At 34.9% G+C, this 24,289-nt stretch overlaps 2 protein-coding genes across 2 annotated transcripts; both read left to right on the top strand.

The window, feature by feature from the left end:
- Positions 1-584: 584 nt before the first annotated feature.
- Positions 585-6,263, top strand: LOC138905807 (uncharacterized). Its single transcript, XM_070194324.1, has 3 exons — positions 585-706; positions 5,410-5,577; positions 5,666-6,263. The coding sequence occupies exons 1-3, from the start codon at positions 585-587 to the stop codon at positions 6,261-6,263; spliced, it is 888 nt and encodes a 295-aa protein (XP_070050425.1).
- Positions 6,264-16,916: 10,653 nt separating this feature from the next.
- Positions 16,917-23,932, top strand: LOC104116005 (glycosyltransferase BC10-like). The gene is made up of 9 exons (XM_009626776.4): positions 16,917-17,411; positions 17,736-17,852; positions 18,532-18,632; positions 19,505-19,576; positions 19,841-19,922; positions 21,464-21,544; positions 21,677-21,727; positions 21,915-22,061; positions 23,488-23,932. The coding sequence occupies exons 1-9, from the start codon at positions 17,127-17,129 to the stop codon at positions 23,665-23,667; spliced, it is 1,116 nt and encodes a 371-aa protein (XP_009625071.1). The 5' UTR covers positions 16,917-17,126; the 3' UTR covers positions 23,668-23,932.
- Positions 23,933-24,289: the final 357 nt, after the last annotated feature.

Raw genomic sequence — 24,289 nt, forward strand, 5'->3', positions numbered from 1 at the left:
GGCAAGTTACTGCCCTCCACATGATCGGACCTATTTGGCCAAGGCAGATATTGAAGTAACAGCAAAATTCAATAATTACGGGTCAATAGGAGGGTTAAACCCTAAAGTAAAAGGGTAGGTATAAACAAAAGAATAACCTTCATGATAAGAGGTAATTCTATCATCAGCACTAGGGGTCATCACTGGTAAATCTGGTTTCCAGTTGCATTCATGACGGACCAAAGAAAGGAGACCAAGAGTGATCAAACTAAGGTGATGATCAGCAGGGTTAAGTAATGCTCTGGAAGAAACCTGTTTTCTCATAGCTTCACAAACTGATATGAAAGAAAATTCCTGAGGAACAATCTCAGATACAGTGGGTTCTCGCATAGGTTCACTTTGATATTTCCCTCTAGAAGAAGATTTAGGGGTTATGGAAGTTCTAGCTCTAGAGGAGGAAGGTTTGGCAGTATCCCTCTAATAAGGGGTAGAGCTACGGGTAGATAAAAATCCTAAGCTACGAAGTCTGCCACCTCTTCTACTTCTAGTTAGGGCAGAAAAGTGGGTAAGTTCATCAACAATCACTACCTTATCGGGGTCCGGTGATGAAGAAGGGTTTGAAGAACGAGAAGACATCTTTAATGGTGAAAACACAGAGAAAGAAGAAGAACTATAAGAAGAAGTTAGAATATGAATGCATGAGAGTAGAAGAGGTTTTTGAAGTTGTGTATGATATGGTATTTATAGTAAAAATAAAAACCATCATCAGAAACCGTCATTATGAACTATCATCATGGAACTATCACTTCGCAACTGATGCAGCCGCAGAAAAACCTAAAAAGGCACTGAAAATTGTATAACCAATTACAACGAGACATGTGTCCTGGGCATTAAATAGACAAGACGTACGTCTCATCGCTTCTGAAGAAAGAATTATGATAGTTAGAAAGAGGTGACAAGACATTCCCGCCATAAATGAATTTACCACTTCCTGAATATTCGGTTGAGAATATTCATAAAGTAGGGGGAACTATTTATATTGGTGGAAAAAAGGCATGACACATGGACTAACAGCAAGTTGACAAATGGCACTTATAATTGGGTCAATAAAGAAAGATAGAAAGGCACGGATAAAATACAAAGGTACCAGATCTGATAGCTGGAAAAGAGGAAATAGGCACGAGATGCATGAAAATCATAAAAGGAAAAGATTCATGAATCGGTTGTAAATATGGAAGGAGAATCAACATTAGCTTTGATTACGTGCGGTCCTCTATTATTATCATAACCATTACAAGTAAATTTGGTAACGGGCAATCAAGGCAACTATGCCATTAACGAGATACTTCAGACTGTTTCCTACCACCAAAAATTGCATAAATAAATTTCTTCTTTTTCCCTTAATGTCCTCAATTTTAAAAGTTTCAACATTATAAGAATAAAATTGAAAAACAAAAACAAGAGGCACTGCATAATTAAAGACGAATCAAAGAATTGCTTATTACATTTATTAGCATTAAAAAGAAAGGTATACAAAAAGAAGAGGGTATTAGCCATTGTACATACAAAACAATATTTGAGGGCCTACCCCATCAAAGCTAAAAACTCTCTACTTCTTCAAACCTCATCTTACAAATATCAGAGCAAAACAAAAGTAATTTAGTAGTCCACTACCTTATTTAGTAGTCCACTACCTTATTAGCATGCAACTCCAATATCAACTCTGGAAATATAAAACCCTTTTTTGTTGAAGAGAGTATCAATCATATTCTTTGAAACCTCGAGTGTCAGTCAAAATCCATCTCAATGTATATGTGAAGCCCTATCTAAACACGCTACAACTCTTTTCTCTCCACACTGCTTCAGAGGATCAAAGTTAAAGAGACCACTTCCAGTACTATTGCAACAAACCTTCATCAACGTCTTAGTCTTGAATCCCAAGAATGTATGATTGCGAAGAATCGCCATAAATGCCTTATAATAATCTGCATATATGATCTCAACTTCAGGGTATTTCAATCACAGCTCCTCCAACAGTTGCCATAGATGATCATTGTGTAATATTGCAAACAAATTTAGTCCTTTGTGACATTTAATTTTCCTACTTTATCATTTATAGGAAATATTGTTTGAAAACCGGGAAGGCAACCCATGGGAATAATTCTAGAAACCGCAAAGTGTTTGGCCTCTGCATCATTGATCAGTTGTTTGATAGAACTCTTTATTGTCTTCACAACATCCGTACAAGTTTGAACGATTCAAAACTAGATTTTACGTGCAAAAGAGATTGCTTGTAATTATTAAAACCTAGCAGATCCATAAAGATGATAGCTTTTTGAAGAACCTTGTTCCTGTAGCGGTCATGAAAAGAGAAAAAATCCTTATAGAAAGAGTTTCATGAATGTGGAAATCTGCGAGTGATGAGACTGTTGAGGCGGTGGGATGCCATTCTTTATGAGGGAAAACAGACTCATAATTGTTGCTCTAGGCATCAAGAAACTAACACCGGACTCAAACTCGATGCCTTCTTTGGTGTAATGTTGTAGAGAAGGCACACCAAGTACAACAACTAAATGATCAGAAGTAGAAGCAGAATCGCGATATCCGAAAGTGTAAACGGTTATATCTGATATTCCCTAAACGAAAAGGTTTCATAATTGATAAGGAGTAGGACTCATTACTTGAAGAAAAATCTATCCTAGATAAGGAAAGAGTTAGAGATTGAAGTTAACTAGAACTCTTCCACCAAGGAAGAGTAAAGCATTAGGTTTCTAGTTAATCCTAATCCTACTAACCGATACCCAATTTTTGGGTAACTTCAGATACATACACTTTTTTTTCTTCTTCGATGTTTTTTTTCTTTGTGCTTAAGGTTTCTTCTTCTTCTTCTTAGTTGCAAAATGGATTTGTTAAATTTATTATTGTTTTGACAATTTGATGATTGGGTTTGTTCTTTATGATATTCGAAAGTTATATTTCAAATTTGAGCTCATTTGGAGTAGATTTGGGCATTGAATCGTGTGTTGGATTGTTGAAATTAGAAGAACAAGTTTATGTTTCAGAAACTTAAGATTTGAAATCTGAAGTTGCATTAAAGAGATAGAACTACTTAAGATTCGAATTTCTAAAGTTGCATTTGAAAGATAGAAGAACTTCATTTCTGAAGTAACATTGAAGAAATTGAACTACTTAAGATTCGTATTTCTGAAGTTGCATTTGAAAGATAAAAGAACTTTAGATTTGATTTTTGAAGTTGCATTGAAGAGATTGAACTACTTCATATACGAACGGGTATACATTGTAAAATTTTATACAATACGGGTATAACTTTAACGGTGACCCCAAAAGTGGGTATATATGAAATGTCCCAGAGTTATCTATCGGTAGATAGAGGCAGATGTAGCCTTATTTAAGGTGTTTAGATGAATTAGTAATTTCGATGGTGATATAAATATATGTGAAAAATTAGTACATTTTTAACAAATATTAAATTTTAAACTCATAATTTCAAAAGTACAATGAATTAAATTTTAAAAACTTTGGGGTCGTTTGGTTTGAAGACAAGTTATACTAGATTCGTTATGCTGAGATTACTTATACTGGAATTAGTTATGCCGTGATTAGTTATTCTGATATTATTTCTTATTGATTATTTGGTATGTTGTACTAATCCTGATATTGTTAAATTTTACTATTTTATCCTGGGACAACTTATCTTGTGATTACTATTCCATCCTCTGAATGTATAAGTTATCCCGGTGCTATTTTTAATCTTGGAATAACTTATCCCTTGAGAGAAATTGGTTAATCTTTAATATATTGTAAACTGTGAATATATTTTAAACAACACGCTTAAAAGAGGCTACCTGGTATCATTTCCACATAGCTTGTCATGATTGGACTATACTACATTATCTTCGGAAAAGCCCACTTATAGCTCATAACCACTATATAAACTACATGGCATATCATTCAGAGAAACTAGAGACGGATGTAGCCTACGATCTATGTGTTAGATCCACGTTTTAATGATAAAATAACATATCTTTTATTTGCAGAAACACTCTAGAAGCAAAGGAAAGGAAGATTTCCAAATACTAGCGATAGAAGACACGAAAGGAAGAAGTATCGAAAATTTCCAAGTATGAGCGATAGAAGACAAGAGAGGAATGAGTAACGGAAAATAAGTGAAAGATCTTTTAAGGATCTGACAGCAGATTGATGGAAGATATTGGAGGAAGGACCAAAATCAGAGGGAGTCAAGATTGCTTTAAATCTGCACTGAAGATTTATCTACCAAATGAAGATAGTTAACTCCCGAAATCAAGGGATCTATTTCTTGTTTCCCGAATAAAAGGAAGATCTGCTCAGCGTAGAAAAGCTCTATCAAGACCACAAGTCAAGGCAAATCAACGGAAGCTCCACACTTATTCTTGAAAAGAATCACTCTACAATTCGTTTCAAGGATCAATTCCCTTGGATCTGTAATCTCTCAAGATTAACAATAATCAAGAATCAAAGAACCCATGAAGCATATATATATATATATATATATATATATATATATATATATATATATATATATATATATATATATATATATATATATATATATATTGTTCTAGAAGAAGAATATATTTTGATCAAACCAACTTCACGCTCTTTGTTCTACTCTGGACAAGTATTATGATCTGAATTTAGTTTACTGTGTAACCAGTAGAGGGAAGAAAGAGAGAAAAATATTGGAAGCATTGTATCAACAATACGACGAGTGTACTTAGTATCTAGAGTGATTTGGTGCTCACAACAATATCAACATATATGCGCGAAGGTTTATCAGGAGCTTTCAAGAGAGAACACCATTGCAATTCAAGGGGGCTGGAGTAGGATTTATATTGAATCCGAACCAGTATAAAATAATTTTTTGTCATTTAATTTCTGCATTTTACTTTCAGTCTTTACCTTTCATCTCGTTTATTTAGGAAGTCGAATAATTAGCAAACTAGCCGACTACTTAGATATAAAAAAAAATCGACAATTCATCCTCTCTCTTGTACTTTCAATTGGTATCAGAGCAGGTCTCATATTGTGTTTTACTTAACAACTAGTGATAAAAGATCATGGCAAATCAATTAATTGTCGGAGCCCTATTTCAGGAAGGAACGCCACAAGTAAGCCCCTCAAACTTCAATAGACAACAGTTTTCACATTAGAAGGTTCGCATGGAAATCTATAAAAAAAATCCTATGATGTCAAAATCTGGCGTGTAATCAAAAAAGGAGACTATCCAATCCCAGCAGCAAAGTCTAACAAAAAAGCAGATAGTCAAACATCTACTGAACCTATTGATCTGGATGACTACATCGATGAACAAAAGGCAGTAATACAAGTTAATACTAAGGTTCAAAATCTTCTATAAAACACAATCAGTGGAGAAGAATATAAGAAGATATCAAGTTGTGATAATGCTAAGGAGATGTGGGACAAGTTGGAAGTGACATATGAAGGAACAAACAAAGTTAAAGAGACAAGGATAAACATGTTGATCCACGACTATGAACTTTTTCAAATGAAAGAAGGTGAATCCATTGAAGAAATGTTTGCCAGATTCAGCAAAATTATAGGAGATCTAAAGGCTTTTTGGAAAACCATACTCAAGTGGTGAGCAAATTCAAAAAATTCTAAGGAGTCTACCTACTACTTGGCAAACAAAAGTAGTACCCCTTAAATCTCATGATCTGGACAAACATTCATATGATGAACTACGAGGTGGCCTTATAGCTTTTGATAAAACACATCTCAAACGAGGACATGAAGAAAAAAAGAAAATTGTTGCTTTCAAAACCTCGATTGGAGAATCAGAAGATGAAAATGAAATTGAAGCCGTAGAACTGGAACAAGAAATAGCTATGGTTTTTAATACAATGAATGGGCTAATGAGAAGATACATGAATACCAAGAAGGGAAGAATGTCTTCAAGAAGAACATCAAGGCAGTGCAACGAACAAGAAAAGAACGAAGGAAAATGCTATGAATGCGAAAAATATGGTCATATACAAGCTGAATGTCGAGATCTTAAAAGAAAATCCTTGAGAGGATTTAGCAAAAATAAATCCTTTGGGAGTTGGAGTGATGAAGATAGCTCAAAGCAGGAAGAAATTATAAATCTGTGCTTTATGACTATATTAGAAAATGATATGAACAAATTCACGGGTTGCTGGACAAATAAAGACGTATCAGATGATGACAACAAAGAAACAACTGAAAACTTCTTCATGGCATGAGGTGAAACTAGCGAGGTAAGACAATATGAATATGATGGATGTAATGAATTATAAGATATTCTTGATCTCACCTAAAAGAGTCTCAAAAGATTCTAAATGAATTAAAGAGACTAACTAGGGAAAAGAAGGACTTGGAACTTAAAATTGAAGTTTGTGAAATCGAAAGAGATGTACTTCAAGAAGAAGTGCAAGAATTGCAATTGTAGCTCAATGGCATGCACAAATCCACCAGTCACAGTTCTGTCAGGTCAAACCAAGCGACTTACAAGTCAACTGGAAAGAGACCTATTGGAACTAGATCTACTAGCACCGACACTGTCAGTTGACCAAGTGTTAAATACACTCCTATCTTCCACTATTGGAATAAAACTGGTCATAAATATTTCTTTTGTAGATTTCGTAACTCAAATGTCTCAGGATGGATTTGGATGCCTAAAAGCAGTCCTGATAATACTAGAACTAACCAAAAAGAACCGAAGCAAACTTGGGTACCTAAAAGAGGGTAATCATTATTTTTTGCAGGAACACCAAAGGAAAAGTCGAAAAGCAAAATTGTATTTGGACAGTGCGTGTTACAGTCACTAACAGATGACAAGAATCTATTCAAAGAAGTTACAAAAATAGATGGTGGAAATGTTAAATTTGGTGATGATTCGAAAGGTAAAATAGTTGGTACCGGGATCGTTCCATTCAACAACAATTGTGATATCACAAAAGTTTATCTTGTGGATAATCTTAACTACAACCTCCTCAGCATAAGTCAACTGTGTGATTCAGGGTATGAAGAAAAATTCAAGAAAACAGGTTGTGCTATTAAGGATGAATCAAGCAAAATTATTTTGCTAGAAAAAAGGTATAAGAATGTTTATATTCTAGATTGCATTGAAAATTTAGAAGGTCACATATGTCTGGCATTTATATCTGATGATCTCTTGATCTGGCATAAGAAACTTGGTCATGCAAGCATGCTTCAAATTGAAAAATTTTCTAGACATGATCTGGTTATTGGTCTCCCTAAGCTAAACGTTTTTAGAAATTATGTATGCGATGCATGCCAGCTTGGGAAACAAACCAGAAATTCTTTCAAGCCTAAAGATATTGTATCCACTACTAAGCCCCTACAGCTACTACACATGAATTTATTTGGACCTACTAGAACTACCAGCATTCGAGGAAAGCGGTACCAATTATTCTTATTATTTGCCAAGGGGAATGGCCTAGTAGGATCATGTTTATCCCATGATTTAATAAATATAAGAAGAATTAATCTAACTAACCGCTCACAAAATTGCATAAATTAAAAAAAAGCCATAAGATGTGCATAAATAAATATAAATAATGTATAATTAATATTTATCCGTTAGAAAAATTAGATAGTGAATTCAACGGTTATTTGTGTAAATATCTCTTTATAAAATTGTCAAGATTATCCATAGTTTTGTCCAAATTTGATGTGAAAGTGATGTGGGGGCTGGCTGTATATGGTGATAACTTGGAAGTTTTGAGGGGGCAACACAACAGTCCAATATGGATTAGGAAGAACTCTATTTTCCACTTTATATAGAGTTGTTCTTTATTGGGCTAATAACGAGCTAGTAAAAGGGAGTGACTAACGCACATAAAACAAAAAAAAAAAATCGGAAGGCAAAATTGGTTGATAAGCCCCTTGCACGCGAGATAATACGTGAGGCAGTCACCACGTACGATGCACCTGTACCATAGTCCATTCGTAGAGTGGAATAGTCTATAAAATATTGCTGAAAACAGTGGATTGTTTTTTGGTACAACTTGATTTAATATGTTAGTTTGTGGGTAACTTCATTTCTTTGTTGCACCATTATACTCATGTATCCTAATTTTGTGTTGATATAAGAACATTTCATCATACAAACACTACAGATTTTTGATTAATCTAGTTTTATTTTGCAAGATTTTTTGTTACTCTTCCTATGCTAACAACTTGCTTTGCCCCACCCCCCTCCAACCCATCATTTCCTCGTCTGGTTAGTCAGCTTAAGGGTGCGTGGGGTTTGCCCTTATAGCTTTTTATAAGTAAAAAAAAATGCTGATTTCCTTTGCAATTCTGACAGCCCCTACTATCTGAACCTTAGAAAGAAGGCACACGGGAAAATTGGATCAACATTTAACAATATGTACCAAACTGCCAGTAACATTAATGATAAACTTAATTTGGCTACAAGTAAAAAGCTACCGTGTTCTAAACAATATATGATTAATATAAATATTTAAATTAGAATGATACAATTATTAGTTAAGGAGTGAAATTACTTTTATATTGTGAAACTTTATATTAGTTTAAGAATTTTAGTTCAAAATAATTGATTTAGAGAAACGTTTTTTAAATTATAGTTTTATTTCAAAAATCAAGGCACTAATATTCTTTTATTATTTTTATGTGAAAGTCCGTATAGTGGTTAGATATTCAAATGTTATTCTTAAAAGCGTAATTAATTTAAACTTTATTTCAGTCATATATTGCTAAATGGAAAATATTTACTTATATGTGATATTCGCACCAAATCAAATAAGTTTTATAGTTAAAAACGGTTAATTAATATGTACTTTCACGCCAATTTATCACTTATCATAGCAAACTAATATTCTCTCTGTTCCAATTTAATTGATTGTCACGACCCCAATTTCCCTCCGTAAGATGTCGTGACGGCACCTAATTTCTAAAATTATGTAAGTCTAGCACTTATTAAATTAATAGCAAAATTTAACCAACAACTATGAATTTCGATATGTAAATTTCCATACAAGCCAACAATCCCAAAACCGGTAGTACAAGTCATAAGCTCTACTGAGTTTGCTAGAAAAATTCCTAAATACAACTGTTTTAGAATAAAAATAAGTAGTACAGGTACAATAGCAGAAGGTGACTCTAAGGCCTGCGAACGCGACGGCAGGAGTCTTCACAGCAAAATCCGAACAACTAGCTATTGATCAACCAACTTTGAAATACCTGGATATGCACAAAAATGTGCAGAAAGCGTAGCATGAGCACAGCACAGCGGTACCCAGTAAGTATCAAGGCTAACCTCGGTGGAGTAGTGACGAGGGACAGCCAAGACACCTACTGGACTAAACAACCTAAACAAGTATGAAGGTGAATTAACGGGGAAACAATGTTAATATAAATCTACGCATGGTAAGGACGACAAAACAATACTCGCAATGAAACACTAGAAGCAACAAGAAGCAAATAGATAGTAACGTTGTAGAGTAAGCTGGACACATTTGAAGCCCGATGAAACCAAATAAAGGAAAACAAGTAACAACTCAACAAGAACAACCATTTTTATACCAGATCTATTCAGGAATTTCCACGAGGTACCAAATCTCATAATCACAAATCACGGGTCTTAATTCTTGAACCCTAATCATTTTACCTCTTGTGCCCACATTATAAATTCATAACCGCACGGACGACTCACGTGCCAAGAGAGTGACAATATCTAGCTAATATCTGCACGGCCCATTCACGTGCCAACAGGATAACTCTCACACATAAGCCAAGTACACGGGAGTACATGTCAATGGTCAATAACATCAGGATTCATCTTCTTAACCGATATGGATGATTTATTTACGTGTATGTTTGTGCAAGTGTTCTACCACAATTCAGGTCAATGAGTAAGAGTAGAGACAATGAATGGCACATAAGAAACGATCACCACGAAATGTACACGGTATAACTCACACAGGGTAGGCACACCACTATACAAATAACAACAATAATAATGCCCCCACGCCATCACAAGTCATCACAAATCAGTCCCCGATATAGCCCACCTTGTCTCGCCATGTGTGCAATAATAAAGTAAATGCCCTCCTTGTCTCGCCGTACGCGCATAATAATATTCCCACCTTGTCTCGCCACATGCGCAAACCCACATATATAGCCCGTCTTGTCACGCCGCATGTGCAGATATCAATAGTAACAATAGCATGGATAACTCACGTGAGAACACCCCGACAGTCCTCTCAACAATGCCACGTGTGCCGAAACATAACAACACAATAAAATGACTTTCACAACATGTGCCCATATGCCACAATATTTCCTCAAAACCATTTCAATACCACAACCACACATAGCCCTCGGCTCAACAATACTGGGTACAACAACAACAATAACAACAACAACAACAACAACAACACTAACACGAGAATACGGCAAGTAAATAAACTCAAGAACTTCAGAACACAAAGAAACGGACGGAGGAGCTCACAATGAAAGAGACAACAGAGAATAATGGTTTCAACAAGAATAGCTCAACAAGGGGAGAGATAGCGTGCAACAATAATTTCCACATAAGTACAACTCGATGGTAATAGAGACAGCATGAATCAATGATTTTAAATAAGGATAAGTGAACAATGAAAGGGATAACAAAACTTCAATTAAGGTTGAGCAATTATGAAAAAGATACTAATAAATTAAATTAGGGATAAGCAATTACGGAAAAGATAATAATGACTTTAATTAAGGATAAGCAATTAAAGTAAAAATAATAATAACTTCAATTAAGGATAAGCAATTACGGAAAGGATAATAATAATTTCAATTAAGGATAAGCAGTTACGGAAACGATAGCATGGAAATAAAAGAGGCAACATCTTCAATTAAGGCACATAAGAATTTTATTGGCAACAAGGGTAAAACATGAATCAATTAATTTCAAATAATACACGTAAAGATAAATTCATTAAATGGGGGATTTAACATGCTAAAACAACTTCATATCTAATGAACATAAGAACCTAAGAGCCCTAAACGATCAAATTTTCATAAATAAGCCCGAGTACGTACTCATCACCTTGCGTACACGGCCTTCACATGACACAATTAGCACAAATGACTCAAATCCTAAGAGGTAGTTTCCCCCCACAAAGTTAGGCAAGATACATACCTCAAAGAAGCTAGAGCATTACTCTAAAATGACCCTCTTGAGTGAAACAACCTATGGACGACTCAAATCTAGCCAAAATAACTTCAAATCATAAAAACAAAACTCATAGGAAACGACCCCGGATAATAAAGCTTCAATCTTTAACAAAAACAAAAGGTCAACCCCGAGCCCGCACCTCAGAATCTAACAAAATTTATAAAATCCGAACACCCATTCAATTACGAGTCCAACCATACTAATTTCATCCAATTCCGACTTCGAATCGATGTTCAAAACCCAATTATTCTCTTTAGAAACATTTTTGATACAAACATTATTCTCTGTAATCATATTAAAATACAAAAATTATATTTGGATACTGACCCCCATGAAAAGACAAGAACAACGCCGCAAAAATTACCTTAATCGGAGCTCTAGAACTCAAGATATACTTTTTTTTTAATACACAGGGAATTTTGCTTCTGCGCACAAAACTCCGCACCTACGGTCTGCCAGCTGTAATTTGCGCATTTGCAGACCATTTTTTGCACCTGCGGGGTCGCAGATGCAGACCCAACTACGCATTTGCGAAGCACCAGCTCTCTTCTCCAATACTAAAATGAGCACAACTCCCTCATATAATGTTCAAATTCGACGATTCTTTTTGCTATGGTTCCGTAATTATGATAAGGTTCTAATGCTTCAATCAAAACAGAAATTGGAGCTTATTTTCTTAATGTGGTACCATTTATGCTTGAATAACCGACGTCGAAACATAAAAAATGAGAGCAACACAACCCAAACCTATCTGAAACTCACCTGAGCCCTTCGGGACCCCGTCCGAACATACCAATAAGTCCCAAGACATAACGCGGACTTGCTCGAGGCCTCAAATCACATCAAACAATATTAAAACTATGAATCGCACCTCAAATCGAACTTAATGAACTTATGAACTTTCAACATCTACAACTCGCGCCGAAACATATCAAATCAACCCGGAATGACGTCAAATTTTGCATGCAAGTCTCAAATGACATAACAGAGCTAATCCAACTCTCGGAATCGAAATCGCAATCCGAGCTCCATATCAACAAAGTCAACTCTTGGTCAAACCTCTTAACCTTCCAAAACTTCAACTTTTCAATTTTCACAAAAATACTTCAAATTATCCTACGGCCCTCCAAATCCAAATCCGAATGCACGTGTAAATCCAAATTCACCATACAAATCTATTGGAATCAAGAAGACGCCATTTCAGAGTCGTCTATACATAAGTCAAACTTCGGTCAACTCTTACCGTTTAAGCTTCTAAAATAAGAATCCTTCTTCCAAATTGATCCTGAATCATCCAAAATCCGAACTCGGCCACACACGCTAGTCATAATACATAATACGAAGCTGCTCGAGATCTTAAGCCGCCGAACGGGACACTTATTCTCAAAACGACCGATCGGGTCGTTATATTGATTGTTTTTTCTTTTTAGATATTTCCAAAATTTGGCATCTTTCTATACTTTAAGATTGTTATTTTACTGTTAACGGGGTGATTAATATCTTCAAATATATATATATATATATATATATATATATATATATATATATATATATATATATATATATATAAAAATTTGATTTAAATAGAGGGATCTTTATACAAATAGCATGTTGTTTCACTATTTACTTTTCCTCGCATGTATATGTAAATTATACACTAATTATATATGGTTATACACATATTATATAAATCTTAAATCAGTATTTTAAAAGGCATGGGCGTAAGGCGAAGCCTTTATCTAACACTATTAAAAAAAAATAGAATTAGCTACAAAAGTCGTCGCTAATCTGTCGCTAAAACGCTCGTAGCTAGAAAATGTTTTTGATAATCGGTTGTTAATCCGTCGCTAATGGATATTTTTGTTTAGCTACAGAATTTGTCCGTCGCTAAAACCTGATTTTTTTAGTAGTATAAATTGGGAGGGGGGGGGGAGGGGGGCGTAAGCCCTGAGGCGCATCTCGAAATCCCCATAGGTATTTAATAAAATAAATATATAAAAAACAAACTGCATTAAAATTACAAAAATTCAAGAAAATTATAAATATAGTATAAAAATGTTTTATATTATAAACATACATGTTGATACCCAATTTTTCCCTCATATATTTTTCAAATAATATGCATACTTTAAAAATATTATTTTTATATTATTATTAATTTACAGGATTTACACAAGCATTTCCTATAATTTTTCATAATTTCAGAGTTTTTAAATTAATTATTTCTTGCATTAATTTATATAAAATTTCAGTAATCACACTTTTAAATTATTTGTGATGACTTAATCACATAAAGTTAGTATTTGCGTCCCTAATAAAATTTTGAAATATTTTTACCCCATTTTTAATATAATTACAATGGTATTTTTAGGCTATTTGCATAAATTTGCAATAATAGCCTACATTTTGCATTCTTATTGCAATTGATATTTCATTTAGGGTAAAAATAATATCTTACTTTTTTTATAGTCTCCTATTATTTTAAAGTATTAATTTGGATAAGTAACATTTTTATATATTTATTTAGCTATTTACTAAAATTACTTTTCTTTTAATTTCTATTTTTTAAAGCTGGCCCAATTTCTATTCGGAACAAACCAGCCCAATACACTAACCCAATAACCCCAGCCCAAATTGGTCGTGACCCACCTAGCCAACCCGATCCGACCCCTCTTTAAAATCCTGGTCGTTGATCTTAGCCCACATTTAATCCCCCCTTTTAAATCACCCAACCTCAAACCCTAATCCTATTACCTCTAAATCCGCCGCCCTAAAACTCCCCCCTCTCTGAAGAACCCTAATCGCCGCCTCTCTAAACCCCTCTCTTAATCTCTCTTCTAATGGGATTCTCCCCTCATTTACTTACCATATTTGTATGTTTCCGCTACTGGTTGATTCACTATGGTATCACCTAATACTTGCCTAAACATGCCAAGTACTACTTCTCATATTCTATCCGATCGATTCCTATCTCTTGAATCTGGACCATATTTCGTCTGCACGCATTCTATTCTACACTATGTGAGTCCGATTTTGTTTGTATTTTGCTGATTTACACTTTTCATAAAAATTAGGGTTTACCAGATTTTCTCTCTTAAATTGATTTCAAATTGATTTGCATGTTTATTTTCCTTGTTTGTTGTTTAAATTATTCTATTTCCTTATATGTTTGATCGATTTTTGACTACTATATAAACCCCCTCATTTTCCCTTCTGGGACAGACTTGGAGAAAATCGATTTCTTCACTAAAAATTTGAGGTTTTTGCTACTCTCTTGCTTGGTATTCTGTATTGGCCGGCTGAAAGCCAAGGCCATTAGCATCTTGTTACTTAACCCGTTCTTAGTGCGAGCACTGCCCTGAGTTCATCCAAGCTCTTGGGAACTTTGACGCATTAGGGATTCTAGGTATTCTGTGAAAACCTATTCTTTACTGTTCTTCGCTTAACTGGTGAGTCACTATACTTTGCAATTTTATTCCTATGCATCTATGGTTTGTATACATTTTCATTCCTGAAATCGATTAGTTTAGTATGTTTTCTGGATTGCTTTTGTATGTAATTCCGTTTGCTTTCCTCAACTCTTTAGGTCTCCTTAGCCTTTAGCTTCAAGCATGCCTAAACCTGGTTCTATTAAGTTCTGACCAGTCAATATGTTAGAAATTATTACTGTTTGGGACCCTTATACTTGTTATCATATTCTGATATTTAATTTAGGCATCACACATATAGGATTGGTAACTTAAAACTTTCAATAACCAACTTGTCATACCTACATAATTCTATCTATAAGCAATATCTTACATCTGGAATTGCCTGCGTACTTTGATCGCCTAGAAAGCATGTCTATAGGCTTAAGATTCTGGAGTTTGCCAATTCCTAATTGACATATGTGTTTGTGTGCGTTTGTTGCTTAGGTGTAGAGGTCAATATGGGCCTTTACTTGTTTTATGTGGAGTCCTTATATGTTTTGCTTGTCGCCTAGTTTTTTGCAATTTTGAGCTACCTAAATAATGGTCTAGAACCATCCAAATAGAGGTCCAAAGCCTCCTGGACTATAGGTATGAGACAGGTAATGCACGCATAGGGTACGAATTAGAATTGAATTAGAACGCTTTTAGGTAGTAACTTTAACATAGTAATCGGGTAGCAGGAGATGATAGTCTGTGCCTGCTGAATAATATGAGTAACTCCCTATTCTAAGGGAGTTGCGAAGTATTATTTATGTTGCACGGGTTGATCCTTTAGGCTACAAAACTTAGGACTCCCCCTATTAGAACGGAAAATAGTTGCACCTCCCCATTCAAGATCTCTTTGTAATAAAATTCTTAGATTTTGTACTTTTTTTGCTTACTTGATCATATAGACTAATCCATATAATTTAAGTTCGGCCGGGACCCACAGTTGTGGACCTCGAGGAGTGCCTAACACCTTCTATTTGATGTAACTTGAGCCCTTACCCGATCTTTGGTGGCGCTGACTAGTTAAAACAAAGTTATTTGCATAATAGGTGCCCTAACGCACCTTAAAAATTCGTTAGGTGGCGACTCTCCTCTTTTAATACCTCATTTAAAAGAGTTATCACGTGTCGAATCCCACCTTCGCGAGAAAAAGGGGTGCGACAATGCTAACTTGTGCACTAACCATACAAAGGAATATATTTTTTTAACTTAAAAAAGTAAATGACATAAAGTTGCATTACACCTATAACATGACTTTGATGGAACATAAGTAAACTTCTAAAAATAATATTTTAGTTACAAATAATTCAAAGAATAAAAATAAAAATAATATAATGTTATTGTTTAAAAACCTAAAACTACATAATAGGTCATAAATATTTATTATACTACAAAAGCCAGAATAGAATCTTCAAAATAATATTTAAACTAGAGCGATACCAAAAGAAATTCCAAAACCAAAAACTGACTTGAAAAGAATAAAAAAACCTTGAAGGAAATTGAGCATAAAGAAGGAAAATGCAAAAGTGGAAGCATTTTTTTGTACTTCGTATTTTTATAGACAAAGGTCTAAAGTGTATTTGTTACTCTGTAAATGACAAAGAGAAAAGTTGTGAAATTAGGATAAACAATTAAAAAAAATATAGACTTTTGAGTTTTTTAGTTTGAGAATTTACTATGAGTTAACTTTTGGGGTATTTAAGTTTTAAAAATGGATTTATTAAGTAATTTTGGCTCTAATTAACGCCTAGAACATTGGTGCTTATGCCCAAAAGGTTGAGGCATACGCCCCACGGTACTTACGCCCAACCAGTACGACTCAATGCATTTTTGGTATGCCTCACTCGCCTATAAAATATTTTTTAAAATATTGGCTTAACTACATATATTATTCATTCACCGACTATTTTTAATTTAACCGATTAGATGAACGACTATTTGGATTAATTCTTCGTATACGAGGGTGAGTAAGTTTTTCCTTTGCTATAGTATGAGATGATTTTTATCACGATTATTATGTTATACTTAAATGTAAATAGAGGGTAATTAGGCAAAAGTGCTTTGGAATGTAATTATACTGGTGCTAGTTTAAATGCATACATGAGTGCAACTTGGAAGTTGAAAAAGAAGGGATAAAACGCGCCGTTTAATTCTCCCTCCCTCCTTTTAGGAAGTAACAAACTGTAAATCTTGCATTACATTACATCCCTTTTCTTTCTCTCAAGTCTCAATGCATGCATTGATTCACTCCTTTCAACCACCAAAGGCTCAATGTACACACTCCTCGATCTGCCCTTCTATATATGTAGGCATTAATTAATTGTGTACACACATCTAGACAGACAGACAAACAAGAAAATACAAAATGCTCAAATAATGATATATAGGAAATTGAATATCAGAAGAAATTAAAGAGTGTACGTAATTAAGGCATGAAGAAGAAGGGGTTGATTGTGGGAGCAGGAGGAATATCGTGGTTCGCGTGGAAGCTGTTGATTGTGGTTTTCCTCACTCTCACCATTGTTCTCTGCATGTTGGCTTTTCTTAGCCTCCAGCGATTCCCTCCTTCACACTCCCAAAATCCTTCTTCAGTTTCTCGTAGATTTCTCCATCCCAACTGGGATTCCATTAGTTTTCGAGGCGATCCCAAAGTTGCTTTTCTCTTTCTAGCCCGCCGTAATTTGCCTCTTGATTTCCTTTGGAAATCTTTCTTCGAGGTGACGTCATTTTTTATTTTTGTTTTTTCAGAACTTTGTGAAAATTCATCAAGTTTATAAGTGTCCTACATTACATAATAAGTTGAAGAAATGAATGTTATCATCATTTTACTTCGGAGGTTTAGGGGGAGTATATATATATTTCTTCATTTAAGTTCCTTTTTTTCACTGCAGATAAGGTCTTTTAAAGAATTAGTGAAAATTGATAATACAAAAATAGATGCTTTTCAGCTTCAGATTAGTATCTAATTCTATTTAATTGCATTGCGGGAATAATGGAAATGTGAAGAATATCAGGTTTTAATCATTGTTTGATGTTTGCAGAATGCTGACGCTGACAAAATTTCAATATATATACATTCGGAGCCTGGTTTTGTGTTTAACGAGTCTACCACAAGGTCATCTTTCTTTCATGATCGTCAATTGAATAATAGCATCAAGGTAAATAATGTTCTTACTTGCTGTCACTTTTGAAAGAGAAAGCAGATTTTATCCCTTTCTTATATTCCTAATTCGCAACCCAAATTATCTTTATTTTTTTTGAATGAAACAATATGAGTTTTTAATCTATTTGTGTTCCCTTCTTTCACTTCCTTTTGATCTCCCTATTAATTACTTATGACTCTCGAAGATTATCAACAGCTCTACCTAAATATACCTGAATAGTTTAGCTAGGTTACCTTGACTACTTGTAGTGATTCTCAACTGGTTTTCCTAATGAGTTTAAGTGCCTGCACTTACGGTGTAACAACATTTTTACAAGATCATGTCAATTAAAAGGTAATTAAAGGTAAACTTTTACGATAAGCTTTTAGGGGTAACCTGAAAATGTGATAACTAACCTACTATAATAGGTTAAACTACACTGATCATGTGAAAAGCCTTTACATTATCAATGTTTATAACTTAATTCCTTTTCCAATAGCTTTTTGATTTAAGATCCATTAGTCAAGTTCTTTAAGTTGTAGTATTCTTTCCGCAACTCATGAGGAACTATTTATGTTTAATGGTTTTAGATTTTCTGCTGATACTTGAGATGTATGTTGCTTACTTCCTTTCTCCTTTTGAATTTCTTTCATTTTGATATCTTAGCCCGATTGATATTAATTGTGACTTGTAGGTGGCTTGGGGAGAAGCAAGTATGATTGAAGCAGAGAGATTGTTACTTGAACAAGCTCTTAAGGATCCAGCCAATAGAAGATTTGTTCTATTGTCAGAGAGGTTCTACTTCTAACTCTCAGAAACGTTGATTACTACCTGCTCTCTTAATTATTTTTGAACTACTTTCCCTTTTCCATCTACCAATGTACTTAGCCCCTTATCTTAAATGGAAAAGTTTTCTGCCATCTCCAAAAAAAAAAAAAAAAAAAAAAACTCTTCCCATTATGTTGATAGACATTTCTTGGACAATCTACCAAACATTCATTCATTTTCGACTATTACATACTTTAGGTATATCTTTAACCAAGTAGTTTTGATTGCTCATCTCAAACTAATTACCTATTGAAAGTTTTAATATTTCCTTAGTTTCCACCTTGATTAAATACGGTCATATAAATCCGAATGGATCCGTAAGGTGGTAGTATATGCTGCTTCTTGAAAATGCTAGAAAAAATGAAGTAAGGAATGGTCAATACCTATCGAGTACGCTGAACAGACATGATAGTTTCTTTTTGTTGCTAAACATAAAAAGGAAATATATTATTGATAGGATAGGTAGATGAAACACTGTAATTCTTGGGAAAAATTAACAAGGATGAGAGACAACAAGGACATGACAATGAGAAAGTGTAAGAGGCCACCAAATTTTTAGAATTAGTCAAGATTGATATATACTAGAATGGTAAAGGGCATACTGGATTTATGATATTTGGAATTGTGCATTCATTATTTTTTCATGCATATGGCATTCCCGTACAAGCTCGCAGATTCTCAAAGTAAAGTGCCACTTGTAACTTGGTGTCTTGAGGCCATCTATTTGATTGGACCTGTTTAGTTCTTTCTATCCATGTATTTTTCTTCAGTTTATTTCATTATATCTCTTTGACCTTGGTGTTAGATATTTATGTAACTAAGTACTTCTCAATTTGCAGCTGCGTTCCATTGTACAACTTTAGCTATATATACAACTATTTGAGGGCTTCTCCTAGGAGTTTTGTAGACAGGTAAACTGGATATTACTTGTATGATGAACTCCGCTGTTGATTGATTTGGAGGAACTAGAAGGAAAGAATAGCTAAAAGAAACTACATTGTAGCTTTGAGAAGAATATACTATCTTGTGTTTCCTCTACTTTCTTTCCGTTTCCTTTATGTTCTAACCAACAGACCCTCAAGTGGATTCTGGATTAGAGAATCTGTTTAGGATTGATTAAATATTTCAATATTTATGCATTCAGTGAATAATATATTTTGGTATGTCTCTTCCAGCTTTCTCGATAAAAAGGAGCGCCGCTACAACCCAAACATGTCACCATATATACCTATGAGCAAATGGAGAAAAGGATCACAGGTAGTTGCTTGATCTTTGGTTAAATGTGTTGTGACATAGAATTGTTTGCCACCTGTCTACTTTGCTGCCCTAATGGAGTAGATCTTTTCGGTGTCTTTTTCGTAAAGCATGCAGAGCAATAATCTAGGTAGAGTGTCAAGTATCGAGGTTAAAATGAGCCTAGCTGCACCTACCTCTTACTTAGCTAGAGCACAAGGCGATGGAATCAGAACCTCGAAATTTGATTATCAAAGAGCATAAAAAGAAAATCAACTCTACAACCCATTAATATTCTAATGGTATCGGCTCTGCAATTAGAATCTTGACTTTTCTTGTACAAGCTAATATAGAACAGAACCCATAGAGGTGTCAATACTGACATTGTAACATTTGCTATACTTAAAAGCACCTTTACATGAAAGACAACTAAGGTTACATCGGAAATGTATTCCTTAAGCATCGTGATATGTGGACCACTTCTGTTGTGACTAACTTTTGAGTTCCAACTAAATCCAAAAAGAGATCGAGGTGAGTAAGAGTGGTACTACATAGTGCTAAGTGAGTTCAATTGAACCCCCTTCATTAGAAAATTATGCTATGCAAATGGGTAAAACATTTTTTTTTTATATATGTGGATTAATTCTTGAATCTCTTTAACATAAGGAAAGCTTCTAGTGAGCAGCAACGGTGGCTAAGAAATTGTTTTAGGTCACAAATTTCAACTGGTAAGGAGAGGAGACAGAGAAGAAAGGAGATAGAGAATTGTAGCCCTTGAGCTAGGATGAGTTGTGAGGTTTTTGCATTTATATACGTGTGAAGGACAGAAAGCAGATGCATATGAACACTGGCTGGCTAGGATTTCAGGCTTAGCATGACAGGTTTTGTAAGGTTCAATCTCAGACTTGAAATCTATTCAGGCTGGCCTAAGACCAAGCTTAACTCTGACCAAAACGTGCTTAGCAGATCAAACCGAGCAAAGCTTGAGCAGCTCGGAGCTGATATATATTAATACTGAATCTCATCACGAATGTCTTCAAGAAATAGTTGATACAAACAGTGCCATGATTCTACTGACTTAAAATTATGGATCTACTAATGTTGAAGGACATTAAAGCAATCTGCTGAAAGTGATTCAGCAGACACTTCTCCAGGCTCCCCTGTGATATGTCTAGATGTTATATCAGTTTCAGTAAACTGATTGTAGATTCAATGTGTAATATATCCGCCACAACTCAGCGTCAGCGGCCAACATACAGGAAGAAGTAATACAAAAAGCGACAAGATATAGCCAGCTTGGTTCTGGTTGCCTTTGTGAGCTTTTCTGAGTTGATAACAGATTTAGTCAGCGAAAATAAATTGGTATACAAAATAAAAATTGGCCTTCTGGTTAAATCTGGGCTTGGTTTTCTCTAACTTTAACTCTTTAGAAAGTTGGCTTCAGTGTTATTCATATATCACAGTTAGATTGTTTTATGAAATATTAATATCTCGTTCTTTCTGCTACTAAATCAATAGAATAGGGTTCCTACTTCCATAAGTTGTAACTTGGCATTTTAGTCCAGTGGATCACTTTAATCAGGAGGCATGCAGAAGTCATTGCAGATGATGATGTTGTCTTTCCCGTTTTCAAGATGTTCTGCAAGGTGTGCATCATGCTGCTCTTTCCCTTCCTCAATTTCAACTCTGGATTTAAAAACTCCATTGCTCAATTTCATCAACTTCTAACCTTTCATTTCCAAGCCATATTTGGTCTAAACTTGTAGTATATCGTGCAGCGAAGTCACAACTGCATTCCAGATGAACATTACGTGCAGACATTATTGGCAGTAAGTAACTAACCAATTATTTACCTATGGTGCTTTTCTGTTTTCAGTCTTCTTGTATTTTCTTTCTGTTTCATGGAAGAAGTCAAAACTGTGATGTTCTTAAGCAATTTGCTTCTGTGTTGTTTTATGAGAATCATCATGTATTCAATCGGTATTACATGTACTGGTTTTTCATTTTTGCGAATAGATGCATGACGGTGAAGGAGAACTGGAACGTAGAACGATAACCTATACAGAGTGGAATCAATCTGCGACAAACATGGACAAAAGTAGTTGGCATCCTGTGACATTTAGCTATGAAGATGCAGGGGCTGAACAGATCAAGAGGATAAAGGTAATTTAGCAAGTGCATATGTAATATTCTATCATCTTCCACTTGGACATTTGGCTGCATTTATCTATTTTATGTTTGGAGTTTAACTTCTATATATACTGAAAGTGTCAGAGAATTTTATTCTATGAGGACAAGGTAGGTGTGGCCCCTATCGAGGACAAGATGCGGGAAGCTAGGCTTAAGCTTTCTCTAAACAAGGAATTTCTAGGGAGTCCTCCCAGTCAGCTAAACGCGCAATGACTTTTGGTTTTGAATCCGGCTTAAGGTGTGAGCAAGGGTATCTTCTTTGGGGTCTATCACCATAGCCTTTTCATTTAGTTATTACGCTATCCTTCTAATCTGCTAAGGTTAAATTTGCTTTTGCCTTAATTGTTGTCATAGAGCGACCTTCTGTTCTTTCAGTTGTGTAAGCCTTCCACCTCTCTCTTAGCTTTGCATCTTTTCCATTCGGTCCAAGAACTAAGAGCGGTCGAAGTCCTGTCTCAGGGAATGGGCTTGAAGGCTAGAGGTTATATTAGTCGTCTAAGGGGAAATGCCTTTTCCGAGCCTATCCCCATTCGCCTATCGCTTTCTTGAGTTGATATTTAACTTGCACCTAGAAGATTCAATCTTCCTTGTCTTAGATGGTTTGGACATGACACCCCGGTAAGGAAGTGTGAGAGGTTGACATTAGAAGGTCTGAGGAGAGGTAGAGGTAGGCCAAAAAAGAATTGGGGATAGGTAATTAGGCAAGACATGGCACAACTACAGCTGGCCGAGGACATGACCCTTGATAGGAATGTGCGAAGGTCGAGGATTAGGATAGTAGGTTAGGTAGTTTAGATTATTCATACCGGTAGTACTAGTTCGTAATCTCGCATTTTGTTGGTATAGATTTTGTCGTTTCTTTACATTTCGGTCATCTTATTATCTTATTGTTATTTATGCTGCTTTTACATGGATTCTCGGTATTGTCTCGTCTTGTTTTTCTTTTCATTAATGCGGTGCTTATGGTTTCCTGAGCCGAGACTCTATTGGAAACAACATTTCAATCTTTACAAGGTAGGTACCCTTTCCGGACCCTACTATGTGGGATTATACTGGGTATGTTGTTGTTATTGTTTACATCACCTAAAGATATCTGCAGGTAATCAGTCCATAATAAGTGGGATTGATTAATAACCTAGAGAATAAGGTAGATAACTAACTAACAACTAGTTAACGTACTCTGGCAGTCTAAAAATTCTTTAGATTGTGAGTGCAGATAAGTTAAATCGGAATGTTCTTATGTGGTCTTAGTTCTTAACTCTCTATGTTGATTCGCTTGGTTGACTTTTCTGGTCGTTTCTCTTGGATTTCTAGTTGGTTATATTCCTCTAGTTAGTTATGCATCAAATCATTTGGCCTTCATAACTGACTGTTTTATGTATCCAACCAATTCTGACAGGATATCGACAATGTTTACTATGAAACTGAGTACAGAACGGAGTGGTGCCATAATAATTCCACACAGGTTCCCTGTTTTTTGTTTGCAAGGAAATTCTCAAGAGGAGCAGCAATGCGTCTGTTGAGTGAAGGAGTAATTTCTCAGTTTGATGCCTCTGCTATTATGGACCCAAAGCAATGATTTTCATCAGTACCTTCATGTTTACGTCCCTCGTAAACCAATTTTGCTTTGTATTATAGGCCAGAAGATGAGTAGCCCATGAGATCTTATTACATAAGGGTAGAAAGCGAAAACAATTTTGATAGTACTACTGTTCAGTACTTCAGCCTTTTAGAATTTGGGAACATAAAGTGGAAGTTGTTCCTTGGTTTGGTTCATGTAAGGCTTCCCGTTGTAGATATCAAAAAGTTACTGTATGCTGATGTATGATTCAAGCTGCCTAAAATTGAAAGGTTTTTTTTTTTTTTTGGTTAGTGTGTACTACATGAGTTAAGGATATACGCTAATAGGGTAGAGACTCTATTTTTGGGTTTAATTTCTATGAGTTTAAATATATGCACGAATAGTGTAGATAAAATTTATACATCATCATCTAAATTTTATCGGTCCTACCATATTACTTACTATTCTATTTTTTAAGTTATTATATCAAGTTATCTGTTGTTGTAAATTAACTTAATCTAGTAATATAAAAATTATTTATGCTGTCAATGTATGTAATCCCGATAATATAAATACCTTTCTACACCCAACATCCCTTCCTCCAAATACCTTTCTACACCCAACATCCCTTCCTCCTCAA

The sequence above is a fragment of the Nicotiana tomentosiformis genome, chromosome 2 (genome assembly GCF_000390325.3).
Source record: "Nicotiana tomentosiformis chromosome 2, ASM39032v3, whole genome shotgun sequence".
In the NCBI taxonomy this organism is placed as follows: domain Eukaryota; kingdom Viridiplantae; phylum Streptophyta; class Magnoliopsida; order Solanales; family Solanaceae; genus Nicotiana; species Nicotiana tomentosiformis.

Excerpts from the sequence above, each read along its gene's own strand:
- LOC104116005 (XM_009626776.4), top strand. The coding sequence starts at position 17,127 with ATGAAGAAGAAGGGGTTGATTGTGGGAGCAGGAGGAATATCGTGGTTC. Across the intron at positions 17,412-17,735 it reads TTTGGAAATCTTTCTTCGAG|AATGCTGACGCTGACAAAAT; the intron begins GTGACGTCATTT and ends TGATGTTTGCAG. Across the intron at positions 21,728-21,914 it reads ACGTGCAGACATTATTGGCA|ATGCATGACGGTGAAGGAGA; the intron begins GTAAGTAACTAA and ends TTTTGCGAATAG.
- LOC138905807 (XM_070194324.1), top strand. The coding sequence starts at position 585 with ATGAAGAAGGGTTTGAAGAACGAGAAGACATCTTTAATGGTGAAAACA. Across the intron at positions 707-5,409 it reads GAAGAGGTTTTTGAAGTTGT|TGGAGAAGAATATAAGAAGA; the intron begins GTATGATATGGT and ends AAACACAATCAG. Across the intron at positions 5,578-5,665 it reads GGTGAATCCATTGAAGAAAT|GAGTCTACCTACTACTTGGC; the intron begins GTTTGCCAGATT and ends AAAAATTCTAAG.